This window comes from Acyrthosiphon pisum, chromosome X, assembly GCF_005508785.2.
Source record: "Acyrthosiphon pisum isolate AL4f chromosome X, pea_aphid_22Mar2018_4r6ur, whole genome shotgun sequence".
NCBI lineage: Eukaryota > Metazoa > Arthropoda > Insecta > Hemiptera > Aphididae > Acyrthosiphon > Acyrthosiphon pisum.
This window is the reverse complement of record NC_042493.1, coordinates 119,328,122-119,343,805: the sequence shown is the minus strand read 5'-3', so window position 1 is coordinate 119,343,805 and position 15,684 is coordinate 119,328,122. Positions and strand designations below refer to the sequence as shown.

Sequence of the window (15,684 nt, the reverse complement as noted above, 5' to 3'; positions counted from 1 at the left end):
AACAATTTACAATTTTAAAATACTCATAGCGAGCTTTAAAATAAAAATATAATAAAAATCCCATGAGGTCGTCTAGATAATAATCTTACCTTTAGATTTTATAAGAGGTCAATTCCTCTAATTTTTAAACCAACTACACTTCTGCTGAGCGTAGAATTTGCTATGTTACGCACTTGTAAGACGGAGACAACACATGCGGGTATAACGTCCTCTTAAGTAAAACAAATAGGTAGGTATACAAATACAAATACCGCATTGTAGGGAAACACATCTAATTATGTGTCTCCCTTTCTTAAGGTAAATACATAGATTAAATTAAACCTTATTATATCTAGGTCAGAAACGGTTCCGACCGACAATAGTACATAAAGGAGTCATTAAATGTAATTTTTAATAATATATATTCTTCATTCTTATATTGAAAATAAACCCATAATGAATAATATTGATGAAAAAAAGATTTATAATGGTGTATAATGTGTAAAGTAAAATAATTAAAATAATATTTTGGTCAATGTGATTGTAGATTATTTGGTGCGTTGTAATCTATACATAAAAAATACTCTAATGTGCTAACCTAACTTTTACGATTATGAAAAGCCGTCTTCAATCACTGTTGACATTGTTTTTTGAATATTTGTTGGACGTGTCCTTAAAACGCCTTTAATAATAGCTTCGGTATCTATCTCAACCTTGTTTTGCTCCTTCTGAAGCTCTTTAGTTCCAAGTGAGGTAGCAATTGAGCTGCCAAAAATGATCATGTTGCCGTGAAATAAAATTATTAAAACATTAAATATATACAAACTACAAACCCATGAAACACATCATTGCTCTGCGTGTTACCCGTTTGACATACCCGGATGGCTTATCTATTCACGGATTTCACGCCTAATCGTTTCTATAATGTTCTAATCTCTGATAATCTTTGTGCATAAGTTGGTGAAGACGACAGATTTTAATAATCATTAGGATAAAAACATAACCATTGCATATAATTTGTATGATATTATTTACAAAGTATTAGCTCATACAGTGAAACCTCGGGAACTCGTACGTCTATAAGTTAAATTTTTGATAACGCGAAGGAATATCTTCGCCCCCGCATTTCAATAAATGCACACAATTTTTTCTATAACTCAAATTTTTTTTTTCACCCCAACCAGTCTTGTAAAGAATACTTTTATTTTGTATTCGGAATACATATTCGAATACTTTAAAAAGTATTCGAATACTATCACAATACTTTTTTTCACAACTAGTTTTTGAATGATTGGTATTTAACATTTATTAATTAATAATTAAACATATAATGTAATCATAAGTTATTTATACATTTTGATCACATATGATTTGGCCGATACAAGCCATACGGGATACAACACATTGGTGTCTATAAAAATAATCATATCATGGGCCAATATTATATTTCGTTTAAAGAATAAAATTAATGTTCATGATTTATAACAAGTCTTATCACAAATTTAAAACTATTTTTCTGGATCGGAAAAAAGTATTTTTTTAATGAATAAAAAATACAAATAAAAGTATTCAGAATACGTATTCAAATACTTTTATTTGAATATATTTATTCGAATACTTTACAAGACTGACCCCAACCTATTCGAGTTATTGAGGTTTCACTGTACATTATTTTTAGTCTTATAAGTATTTTTTTTATTATTTTACAAATACATTAAACTTTATCAGGTATAAATAATTTTTTTACTAATACTATAAACATAGTATAAATATATTAATATTCATTATTGGTATATTTTTAAAATAATGATGGAGAATTAAAAGTGATAAATTACTAGGAGCACACATCACAAAAAATGTCTTTAATTTTTTTTAAATATTAAATTATTGTAACTATGGCTATAATAAATGATATGGTGCAATTCCGATGTAAAAAAAATTATTACTTTAAGAGATATTATGAAATGTAGAATAGCCACGTGATTTCATTGGGCCTAGTTAGAGATGTAAGTTTAGTAAATTTACCCGGTTAGGTAGGAAGAGTCTTCCAAATTAAAAACTTTTTTTTGTGTTTTGTGTTCCATTAATACATATTATTTTTTATCACGTTAACCTTTCAGTATTTTGTAGAATAAAAATAATTTTTTATTATATTTTTATTTTATAAGATGTAAATATGTAAATCTATTCTGAATTATAATTTTAGGTGATTCGTTATCCAAATATGTCAGATTTATCTACACTCATCACAAATTCTCATTTACTTTTGTTAATACATTTGAAAAATACCATTGACCAACATTTGGAACTATGTGTTGTAAATCCTGAAATTAATTCAAGGTCATTATTTACTGGACAATCTAGTGTTTTCTCTAGCATGCTTCAAAATTTACTTAAATGTATTCAACTATCAGGTATATTATATTATATTACGTTATATATTAATCATGTGTTATAAATGAAATGTATCTACTACTATTAATTCAATTTTTTTTAGGTTCACAAAAATTACGAACTAGCTTATATTCATCATTAATAGCATTGATTAATCTTTTGGCTACATACAGTCGAACATTAAATAATGGAAACTTTAAACAAAACAGTATTTTATTTACTTCTGCAAATAAACAAATTCTTAATTCCAAGTCTATTGAGTTCATTAAGTCTATAAATTTTGACCAATACTTAAGTGTTCAAATTTTAGAAATAATTTGTGTTGACTTAACATCTGGTCATGATATATGCAAAGTATTTACAATGTTATATACATTTAATAGTAAATTCCAATGATGTTTTAAGTATAATTTATATTTTTAATTATTTTAGATACTATCATATACAATATGTGAACTTTTGATTGATATCCATCCAAAATTTATTAATTATTTATCAGATAAAGGTTACCTTAAAAACATTATATCAAGTATTTTAGAATCAGATTCAGAACTCAAAGATTTGATTTCAACAAAAAATAAAAACCTGAAACCTATTTATGTATATGAAAGTAAAATGGTAAATTATTTTTTTTAATTTTTGAACTTCATATTTTAATAATATTTTATACTTTAGAGTCTTTTAAATAAAATTGCTACTTACAAAACTGGCGCTGATGCTTTACTTAATCATCAGGCTATAGCGTGTTTGTCATTAATGAATGCAATTGATGCTCATCCAAATTTAGAAGCAAGGTAATTAAATAAAATTATCATAATTTAAATAAATATAGATTAATTGATCTCTACCAAAGTGTTCATTCTGTGACTTGAATTCATATTTTTTAAAATGATTTTGGTCCTGGAGATTTGTTTTATTCTTCAACATTGAGAGTAGTTTCTGATGGTATTTTTAATATAGTTTATTCTATAAAAAATTAATAAGTTCTTTAATACTTTAATTGATAGTTATAAAGTTAAACAGGAATATTTATCATAAATCGTAATTAAAGGGATCCGTGCAAAACCCAGACAAATATTCATTTCCCAGAATTTTTCAGATAATAAAAAAAACAATTTTAATTTTTGGAGCTATTTTGTCTTCTGACCTGAACTTAGTATTCATTAAAAGGATGTAAGTACATTGATTTCTTGGTCCTGTCTCTGTCTTGCAAAGATATTCATAATTATTTTCCTTATTAATTAATATTATCAAAACTGGATTTTTGATGAAAATTAATTTGTCTTGTTTTTGCACGGTTTGAGTTAACCAAGTTCAACTGTATTATTATCAATGAATAATTAAAGATTTGTTAAATACATTTTAAAGTTATGTTAATTGACTTTTGGTACAAATTATTACTATCATGAAATTTAAATGAAATAGAATCAATAACAAATTCATACCTATTTTTAAAGAAACATTAGATGCTTAAAATATAAAACAAAAATCATTTGATTTCAATTAGGATTGACATAATATGTATAATATGTAAATGTACTTAAATCATCAAGTGAAATATAGAATATAAATTATTTATAATCATTCATTCTTATATAATGTTTAATTTTAGTTGTAAAATAAATTTGTAAATAGAGTTAAAATGTTGATTTTATATTAATATTATTTTACATGTATAATTTGTAAAAAGTTTCAAACATTCTATGAAAAAATCAATGCCGGATGAAGGTGATAGATACATGATGATATGTTCACCAGCAATGTGTTTATGCCAAACAGTTTTAAGTACACAGGGAAATACAAATATGATGTCTATCCTCCAAGTAATATATTAATTCTAAATTTAAGAATATATTTGTAATTTTAATAATTTTTTAGGTTGTCTTTTATTTGGTTAGCCATCGCGATACCGTGACAATTGCTCTTACTAATTCAGCACTATTATGTGAGCAATGGTATCTGAAAGAACTTTATCAATTAACATCTTTGTTTGTTTATATTACTAATGATGGTAAGTCATAATACAAATAATCACATTTCTATTTTTATTTGGAATTGAAAAGTTTCAAATTCAGTACAATGTTAAAATATGTGACAAGATTGGAAGGTATTACATAACAGTGTATCATAAACTCTGCCTTTTATCACAAAAAAATGTGAAAAGCCCTATCCATTATGATTTTCTTATAATTACACTAGCTTATCCCGTGCACTTTGTTGCCCGTTAAATGTACCAACTCTTTATGACTCGAACTTGTGTATGACTCGACTGTAAAATTTGTTATTTATTATTCGGTGCATGGTGTTCAAAATGTATCTTAACATTTCCCTTTCCCGGAACAAAAATTATGATTCGCAGCAGTATATTATCAGGTAGTCAATTTACCTACGTTAGATCGCGGACCCCGTGCTGTTTGTACGTAGATGTATGATTTAACTCTAAAGTATCAAAGTTATACCAAGTTGGTCGTATTCCACCTATAATGGATTAATATAATATCAATTAATACAAAATCCTAACCTAACATAACTACTAATATCAGATGAATAAAAAAAAACCAAATTTAACCATTCCTAAATTAGTCTGTCTTCTTCCCAGATGTTTAATCTACACACAAACATTCATACCAAGCTGAACCCGTGCATTCCGTTGTCCGTAAAAAATTATGATTGTTCAACTGTTTTTGGGTGTAACTTGCTGCAATGTTCAATAATTTGATTTGGTGCTAGCTTGTACCTGATCTGCCCAAATAACCAATAATAAAAAAATACTAATTTCTACTGTAGACTGTAACCAATGGCAACTATTTAACACGTTGACTGCCATGTGGCCGCCGGCGGTCATTTGTAAATTTCAAATTATATGTTTTTGTGACCGCCGGCGTCCACAGTTGATCATAACTACTACGCCACATGACCGCCGGCGGCCATAAATTAATATGGTTTTATATTATTAACTTTTCCATGGCGCTACAATAATGCACCCAAAAAAGTGCCGTGGCGTAGCGGGAATCATTACAAATTTTTTGATGTATTAAATGTATTTTTTAAATTTTTTTTATATTTTTAAACTTTTTTTCAAATACATAGTATAATATACAAATTTAGAATGACACTGAAAAATATGCTTGGCGTACAGATGATGCATAATCGTGTGACCGCCGGTGGTAGTCAATGTGTTAAAAAATAAATAAAAATAAAATTTCCATCGTGAACCTCAAGATCCCTGTTTGAGCACCTCTTTAAAATGCAAATTTCAACAAATCCTTTCTTAGTGCCCAATGAAATTATTATAAAAATCTATCCTCAAAATTTCAAGTCGATAACTCAAATAGGTTTGGCTCTGCGTTGATTATTGTTAAAGTACACTTTCCTTTAAATATGTAGATGATAGCTAATTAAATATAATTATTTGTTTAATGTAAATAGATACAAGTTCAGAAATCAGTTCAAGTGGTGACAAGGATATTGCTGGATTATTTTATCAATATAGTATGTTATTGCGAAAAACTTTAAAACAATTTTGTCTTAATTCATCCATAATACATAAAAAATGTTCTGAAGAATCTAATCCAAATTATGGTGAAACAAATGTTACTTTATACTTAAGCGTTAGTATATCCATATTTTTATGCTTGTATTTTTTTCAATAGTATTATTTATTGAAAATGTTTTGTGATTTTATTTATTAGATTACATTAAACTTATTAAATTATGTATCAAATTTAATGGATGGCGGATTAGCAAGTGTTCAGAAATTTAAAAGACCGATTTTGGATATTTCTGTATATACTGATTCAGTAATCGAAAATGAATCTCATGGTATATAAATTAAGACCTATTTTTTTTTTATTTTTTATCAATATAACTATTTATTTTAGGTGATTTTAACCCTGCTAACATTTTATCAATGAACACAATTGTTACAATAATGGTTGATACTGTTGAACATTATTTTGTGCAAGTTAATACTAAAACTAAGGCTGAAAATGTAAAATCGCCTATTCAAGTAACTATCTAATATATTTTATATATTTTTATTTTATTTTAAAAGTGTAAAAACCAATATGTCTAATTAATATTGTAGTCAAACATTTTGGTCACTATTTTTTTCTCCAACATAAATCAAAAATATTCTTTTTTTAATAATACTATATAAGTATTTTTTTTTTTTTTTGAAAGTTACATTATATAATCAATAAACCTGTAGAGAATTCATTAAAATAAACTATTTTTTTAATTAACATTTCTCATCATTTTATATTTTTAGTATTCAATAATCTGTATATAAAAAATGGAAGGTAAAAGAATTAGTTTTTTTTGAGATATCAAAAATTACAAAATTGAAATATGTACACTCAAGCGTCGATTATCCATATTACAAAATTGTTGTACACATTTATCTCTAGATTTTAGTTATATTGTATGAATTATAAAATAATAATACATTTTTAGATTTTTTTATTATCTATTACGACTTACTTTAAAGTAGATAATCTTTTATCATGGTTAGTTGGTTTATAATCGCAGTTGAGCACACATTTAAATTAAAAATTAGTTCTAAAAAGGAAACATAATATGTTAAATATTGAAAAGAAATATTGATAAAACTTGATAAGAAAGAATTATACCAATAAAATATATTACTATAATATTAAATATGTTTTTTTTTTTTAAATTAAAACATTTGAATTTATGTGTATTGGATAATTTTAATCATTGATTATCCGCCCTCTCCTCATCCTAATTAGTGCAAATAATCGACAATACTGCATATGAATTTGGAAGTTGTGTAATTAAGGAGACGTTACAGTAGCATTTGTTGTCTCCGTCTTACAAGTACGGAATACAGGAAATTGTACAATCAGCAGATTACATTTATCTCCTTTAGTTTAAAAATTTGAATGAATTGTCCTCTTATAAAATTTAATGGTTAGATTATTATTTGGGAAATGACATAAGCTTTTTATTATATTAAAATTTTAAAGCAAGTTATGAGTATTTCAAAATAGTAAATTGTTTGTACATCTTAAAATACTCATTCCTCGCTTTAAAATTAAAATAATTAAAAACAAAAACTTTATGACATTGACTATATAATAATCTTATCTTTAAATTTTATAAGAGGTCAGTATACTCTAACTGCTGAGTGTACAATTTTCTATGTTACGCATTTGTAAGATGGAGATAACAAATGTCACTTTAACGTCCCCTTAAGACACCTGTCTTTCATGTAATTTATTGCGTGTTATTCATTATTGTGTTTGGTTCATATTTTATTTATTTTATTTTGTTTTATTTTATTTTAGTTATTTGGTGAAAGTAGCAATGAAACTGAGATAGAAAATAAAGATATTGGTGACCAAACTCAACGTATACTTTGTAAACAAATAGTTGAGGTATGTCTATATATTTTGTGGGTTCACACAAATTATTATTTTACTCAAAGCCCTGTTCAACATTTTCATAGTCCTAAAGGATTAAACAGTAAGTGTATTTGATTAAACATTTCAAAAATAACCAAAATTGTGTAATTCTTGTTAACTTATCAATTAGGATCAAGAGGTTCAAACGAAGATGATGATGATGATGATGGAGTAACATCTGATGAATTAAAAGAATTAAGACAGGAATTGGTGAAAGTGTTTAATAAAGCATTTCTTGAAAAACTTTATGCAACAAATGAAGTAAATATTTATGATACAATTATATTACTAAAATTATTATATTTACAAAGTATATCAAAAGGTCGCCGCACTGGCATGTGTTTTCTCCATCTTACAAATAATTAACGTAAACAATTTGTGTTCAGCAGTTAAAATGTTGTGTATTTAATGTTAATAATAATCTGGTTCCCCACAATGTAGGGCTTAGCTCGCAATTATATCCAACCTTGGGTATACATTAGGGTGGCTCAATAATTTTTTTTTTCATTTATGACCTGGGCACCCCTTAATTTTTTAGACCTATCTGTGATATTGTTATACTAAAATTTCAACTTCTTTCTATGATTAGAAGGTGGAGCTCAAGCATCCTTTAGTAAATTGTTGTTTATAATATATTTATATTTTTTTATATGATTTTGTAAACTAACGACTTATGAGTAAGCATCTATAACAGTAATGAATAATACCATTGATCTTAAAATACTCAGATAAGCCATAGTATAGGAATTTTCGATAATAAAAAAATATGCTGTCAGCTGTGTCAGCCGCTAGGTTCGCTGTAAATTGCGTTTAATGCTAACAGATTAGCAAACTAGCAGCTGACAGCATATTTATACAGCATACAGTATTTAATTTCATTCGTTTGATTGACGCGGACCAGACAATTCAGTAATTTTATACAATATTCTACGCCATATTTCTAAACTGCAATTATTTTCTCCGTAAGTACCATCATTTTAATAGCTATAACAAGAATTGTATAAACATTGTCAACATAAAATTATAATGTTAACACGCGGAAACAATGAGATTTACGTCCTTCTTATTAGGGATTCTGGGTCACTTTCTATACTCAATTAACTCCCCGCAAGAAGACAAGTTTTACAACGGTTTCATTTTTTTTTTTTTCTATACATAATTCAAGTCACCTGGTAGTTGAAGAAATTATTTAAGTATGGTCTAAAGCTGCTGAGGTTAGTAAAGCATGTTGTGGATATGATAGAAAAAGTTCATTCTAAGTTGTTGCTGTTGAAGAAAACATGGGGTGACCGTCTGAATCTCAGAAAAATTGTGAACAAATTTTGCAATGAACTTAATATTCTTTTCGATATCAGTCACGTTGATGCATTTGCACAGATAAGATATCAAACCAATTGTGATTCTCTTTATGATCAAAGGCAAAATTGACAAATGTTCATGACTACGGTTGACAAAAAACTCAAAAACAAGGAAGAATGCGCTCTGAAAAGAAAAATAGAGGAGGAAGCACGTCACCAAAAGGCAGCCACTGCATCAACATCATCAGCAAGACAAATTGTATACACAGAATATGAGACTGAAGAAGATTTATCTGTATCTGACAGCGATGTGGAATTTGAACCATTTCACGTAAAACAAAAGGCAAAATTAGAAAACGAAGAAGATGTTAATACGAAAAATATACAAACAAATTTATTTAATTCACATGTTGCGGGTGCCTTGGATTGAAATAAAATCTCTGATCGGGAGGCATTATGATTTATGGTCCCATTGGCAGCCACACTTGGACATAACCCATCTTATCTTCTGATATCACTAAGTACTATACGGCGAAGGCGAAAAGAAGCCTGAATAAAGAATGCTAATAATATAAAAACCATATTTACACCAAAATATCTTCTAGTAGTGCATTGGGATGGAAAAATATTGCCATTAATTGTCGGACATGGAAAAGTAGAGAGACTTCCCGCGTTGGTGTCCAGAGATGGCAATGAAAAACTTCTCGGTTTTCCAATGTTAGAAGCTGGGACTGAACAGAATGCAGCGGTGTATAATATTTTATGTGAATGGAATATTATAAATAATGTCAAAGCTCTAGGTTTCGACTCAACATTTTTAAATACAAGTAAATTTTAAGCGGCTTGTGCTCTCCTGAAACAAAAGATTGGTCACGATATGCTATGGCTAGCTTGCCATCACTGTACTATGGAAATAATCTTGGCTAAAATATTTTGTTCATGCTTTGATCCATCAATCTCTCCAGAAATTCCAATATTTAAAAGGTTTGAGACAATATGGTGTAATATTTCTAAAAAAAATATCTGGGATTGGAGTTAAAAGAAGAAACAAAAATATTTGTCAAAACCACACTTACAACTCTTAATTCTTTCTTAACAGAAAATAAATCAACTCGAGATGACTATCTAAAGCTTTGCGAGTTAGTACTAATTGTTTTGAATAAACCAAATAAAATAGAAAGTCAACATTTTCAGAAAATGATACTATAGATATGTCTAAAAAAATAAGAAAGTGCCTAGGATTATAAGTCAACTTTTTTTTTTACATATAATTGTGAACCACCCTAGTATGCATGTCACGATTTGTGTGGCTATGCCTTGAACACGTGCATAACAGAACCGCACTGAACCTAATCTTCCAATATCTGACATGCCTTACTATTCACTATACCTTGTGCTGTGGGAATCTGGGTTTAGGATTATTATCAAACTTTAGAAGACATTATACCCGCATTTGTAATCTCCATCTTACTAACATAATATATCAAAATGTACGTTCACTAGTTCCAATTTTGTGTTGTTAGATTAAATATTATAGCGAATTGTTATTAAGTGATCTATTATCAAACTTAAATGTAAGAACATTATCTGTGTTCTCTTGTTAGGTATTCACAATATTTTAATTTTGAATTGTGTTATGAGTAGGTATGTAAGTAGGTAGTAGGTATTAATATTAATATTAATACTAAAAAATGCTCACAATTCTCTTAAAAGTAAAAATATTGTAAAGATCAACAAAAGAACACAGATATTGTTCTTACATTTAAGTTTGATAATAGATCACTTGATAACAATTCCCTCAAATATTTAATCTAACAACACACAATTGGAATTGCTGGACTTACAATTTGGTATATTATACGTTATTAAGACAGAGACGACATATGCAGTTACGACATCCTCTTAAAGGTTAAATCATCCATAGATAATCAGCAAGATTATTTGTGTTTTCTCATGTTATTTCTAATTTTAGGCAAGTTGTGAACAATTTTAAATTGTAATATTTTACTCACCCTTAATTTTCTGAAAAATTTAAATATCGTAAAAACAAAAGGTAAAACAAGTAATATCTATACTTTGAGTTTTATCAGAGATAAATTCAATCAGATATTAAATTTATTGCATAAAAATGAAAATACTGTACACTAATTATCCGCTTCTAGGTAAATTTGTAATACAGATACATAATATTATGTGGATATATTCTTAACAGTGTTCTATAATCTAGAAACAATGGCGATCATTAAAAACACAACATACAACATTTTATCAGAAACATATATTATGATTCTTATTTAGGATTTTAACAGCAAGTTAACCACACATTATATACGTATCTATTACCAATCTACTATTTGATCAATTCTCCAATAATAATAATACATAATATGTTGAATTAGTGTTAAACAAATTAGTTTATACTTTATTTCAAAGTTATTTATTTATTAGTTTCATATTACTTATATACAGAGTAATTTGCCAAGCATGCTCACTTCTTTTTTTCTTAAATGATGATGCAGTTAATCAAAATATAATTTTTATAATTTTTGAATATACATAAACACATTATATTCAAATTATTCAGGATTTTTATACTATTAAATTTAACTCTTAATGAGTTTCCGGTGGAGATTTTGCTGACATTTTCAAAATATTTACTATTTAGATTATATCTATTATATTGGACTCTTATTTTAATGTCTATATCACAAACCTCTTGACACTATTCTACAATATGCGGTAATGAATTTCAAGTAAATGGCAATAACATAATATGATAAAATTTATATAATAAAATTATATTATGTATGTTATATTTTTGGAAAAAATTTGTTTAACCATTGGTTATACATACTTATTATAATATATTTCTACATACAATACATTATAATATATTGCTATAATAGTTGCTATGCATGTCCAACAGTGCAACATAATTTTCCAACATTGTGTTTGACAGGAGCCGTCCCACCATCGCAACAGTTTATAGATAATGATTATATAAAATGTTTGTTGAAAATTTCATGTCTACAATTCATTTTTTAATTTCATTAAACTCAATTTTGTCAGTTGAAAAGTTCTGAGAATTATTTACTTTACCAATTAGATCAGTTTAATACTAGAAATCATACTCAAAGTAAAAAATTGAAGCATTTCAGCATTGAAATTGGCTCCAAAAGGTGATGATATAAAAAAAAAAATAAATTGCTGCACTTTGAATTAAAAATGAGGTGATATAATGTTTACAAATGCCGAGTTCTGTAGTACTTCTATTCATAGACAATGAAACATTTCTTAATATTTGTTTCGAGATTACTAATTTGTGATCTGCTACTGTCATTTAGTATGAATTTTGAACTGCCTGACATATTTCTGATTTATTTAAGCATACAATATGTTTAGAATTTTTTTAAGTTATTTAATTTAAAAAAATATATATATTAATGTTTAATGAATATTTATAATTTGTTACAGGACAAACCTGATGATAGTTTTATACATTATATGGTTCACAAGATCAAAAAACTCTTACAATTTGTTGATTCTAAAAGATTTAGTAATTAAAATGAAGCATTTATTTTTTGTTTTTATTTTATTTTTTGTACATTAATATAAATTGTGTACATGTGACTTGTATTTTATACTAACCTAATTATTATTATTATCTATATTATATGTTTCTACTATCGAATTTGTGTTGTATATACCTAATGTTATGTGGCCGTTAGCTACTCCATGAAAATTTGAAGTACAATTAAAATTATATAAGTACCAAGTTATCAGTACGTTAAAAAATGTATTATTATATTATATTATATTATATATAAAGGAGTTCTTAGTTATACATGATAGAAAAAGTTATAAAATGTTTGATTCATGTATCTGACTTCTTCATTACTATAAGATAAAAATGCTGTTCAGACAAAATATGGTTACTCACCCCTTATAACTCACCCCAATCACGTGCCTCAAGAATGTTGAAAAATTGTTAAAGAGGGTAGTTACGATTTTTTAAATTTAAGTCAATAACTAGCATACATCAATAAATGCATACGACCTTTGTTATATAATAAAAACTTGTCTATTAAAATAATATATCCATACATTTTTTATAATATATTCCTAATGTAATCTGATATTTTAATTTCAATATAAAATCTAAATCAAAAGAAATTTGTAAATATGCAAAGATTATTACCCACATAAAACATAAGTGCATTCAAGTAATATATAATAATCTTTTTAGTAACTACTATTAAGGGCAGACTGGGGCAACTATTCGGCCCGGGAAATCTATATTTTGACCGGTCCATTATAAATTATAATTTTAAAAAAAAAGGTGGACAAGTGGGTACTGCTCTGCTGTACAGAAGTTGTAATGGATGTGTTATATTTGAATACAATGATAAACCATTGTATACGAAAAATGATTCTGAACAGTTAGCGTAGTCCTTTATAATATTATTTTTTTATTCGTTGCTAAGGTGATAAATAGGGAACGGATTTTATTTTAGTATAAAATCAAAAATATTTAAATATAGGTATATTTGTTTATTACTTAATAAATATTTATTTATAAATGTATAATATTTAAATATTTGGATTGAAAATAAGATAGAATTATTAAATAATTAATTAAAAAATATTAAAAAATTTTAAATTTATTCTGAATCATCATAGTCTTTAGTTAGAAAGAAAGTTAGAAACAACATATTACATGAAATTTTCAAATGCTAAGTGGCGGCGGTTTGGTCTTAACATTGCTTTGTAACGGCTGAATCCACATCAACGGACGCGACAGGTGCATATTTCATACACATTATTTCTTTTGGAGCGTATTTAATTTCTAAATAATTGTTATTCGGAGTTTTGTTTAATAGTATGTCTCTTATTGACATTACAGTATTAAATCCTGAGTTTTTTTCCAATACATTTTTTAACTTTGAATTGGTTAAGACTCCAATTTCTCCAGGAACACGTTCTAATTGCTTTATGGCATTATCAACTATTTCTAAGCTCTCCGTTAGTGGCATTTTAGAAGTTTCTAATTTTGAAATAGTATCAACTAAAAATCCAAAATTAGTTGAAATAAATGCTAAATTGTTTTGCAAATTTTTACTTTCTATGAGATCAACAGTTTTATTTATTGCCATTGCAGCATCAGAATCTAAATTTAAGACAACCTTACTAATCTTTTCAAAGTTATTTGAATAATATAATACAGCTGATAACCACGTACCCCATCGGGTTATAATAGGCTCGGAAGGTGAGTTAAATCTGGGTACATATCTTTAAATGTTTGTACACGACTTGGCGCTTTTAAAAATATTTTTTTTTTACGGTTGAAATTAATGAATCAACTTCAGAAAATTGAAATCCAATTGTTTCAGCTATATGATGAAAACCATGTACTAGACAAGTTAAATGTATCATTCTTGGATAAAATGTGTCCAACACTTTTCCCGCCTTACACATATATGGCGCGGCGTCCGTAGTAAAAGTACATTATTATGTATTATACCATTCGGCAACAAAACACCGATTACATTATTAAATAATTGACATATAGTTTTGTGGTTGCATTTATCTAATTATTCACAACATAACAAAAATGGTTTAGATGGTTCAGTGCTCAATTTTCCTACAGTAACATTTGTGATATATCGACCGTCGGCATCTGTGGTTTCATCTATTCCAACCCAAATAGGCCATATCATCTCCAATGATATTTTGAATTTTCAAAATAGTTTCTTCATAAACCCCACCAACATAATTTTTTCGATGTGTACTCTCGTCGGGAATTTTATGACCAGTATATTTTTCCATAAAATTTTTAAATGCAACATTTTTCAATTTAAAAGAATCTAAAATAGTTAAAAAATTAACCCAGCATTTTAAAAAGGTGGGCAAGTGGATGTCGCTCTGCCGTAAAGTAGGTTACAAGTTGGTCATTTACCATTGTAATGGATGGTGTTACATTTTAATTCAAGATATACAGAGATGTACATTGTATACAGAGGAGGACTTACCATTTTTCCGCCCCTAGGCATTACAATACTAGCACCCCGTAAACAATTTTGCATAGGTACATTTGTATACTTGTACAATAATTAAACCATTTTGCGCCTTGATTTATCTGTAGCAAAATTATCTATGATTTAGTGGTGAGCACTCTAGTCTCTATAACCGTAATCGATTAGCACATTTCTGAGCAGTATGCAGTATACACTATACAGAAGACGCGTCGTCTCAATATTTATATTATTATTAATTACTTTATCAAGACACCCGATTTCCAGAATTAATTCCAATATTATAATTGTGGTGCCGTGTGCGGGATGAGGCGGGTCATTCCAGTAAGCACTGTGCGAGCTGTCCCCCACCTAGCTATAGTAGAGCGGCTATATACAATGTAGTAATGTAGCCGGCGGCCCGAGGCAGTATATTTGACTGCTTTGGCTGGCGTTTAGCGCATGCACCATTCACAATATTGTACGTGCTTACGCCGCACACCCGTATACCATCTCCCATACCATCTCGACACTTGCTTCACAACAATATCGTGTCTGTTATAGAAATCGTGCGTG

General features: G+C 27.7%; 1 protein-coding gene across 1 annotated transcript in view; it reads left to right on the top strand.

The window, feature by feature from the left end:
• The window catches only part of LOC100167060 (nuclear pore complex protein Nup205-like), a 14,247-nt gene extending 1,525 nt beyond the window's left edge, over nucleotides 1-12,722 (top strand). Inside the window, exons 6-17 of the mRNA XM_016801712.2 lie at nucleotides 2,186-2,393; nucleotides 2,477-2,727; nucleotides 2,806-2,991; nucleotides 3,049-3,167; nucleotides 4,064-4,196; nucleotides 4,252-4,384; nucleotides 5,803-5,984; nucleotides 6,066-6,195; nucleotides 6,255-6,382; nucleotides 7,683-7,860; nucleotides 7,930-8,060; nucleotides 12,572-12,722. Coding sequence (XP_016657201.1) covers nucleotides 2,186-2,393; nucleotides 2,477-2,727; nucleotides 2,806-2,991; nucleotides 3,049-3,167; nucleotides 4,064-4,196; nucleotides 4,252-4,384; nucleotides 5,803-5,984; nucleotides 6,066-6,195; nucleotides 6,255-6,382; nucleotides 7,683-7,860; nucleotides 7,930-8,060; nucleotides 12,572-12,661 — 1,869 coding nt within the window. The 3' untranslated portion in view covers nucleotides 12,662-12,722. The remainder of the gene's footprint in view (nucleotides 1-2,185; nucleotides 2,394-2,476; nucleotides 2,728-2,805; nucleotides 2,992-3,048; nucleotides 3,168-4,063; nucleotides 4,197-4,251; nucleotides 4,385-5,802; nucleotides 5,985-6,065; nucleotides 6,196-6,254; nucleotides 6,383-7,682; nucleotides 7,861-7,929; nucleotides 8,061-12,571) is intronic.
• The last annotated feature ends 2,962 nt before the right edge of the window (nucleotides 12,723-15,684 follow it).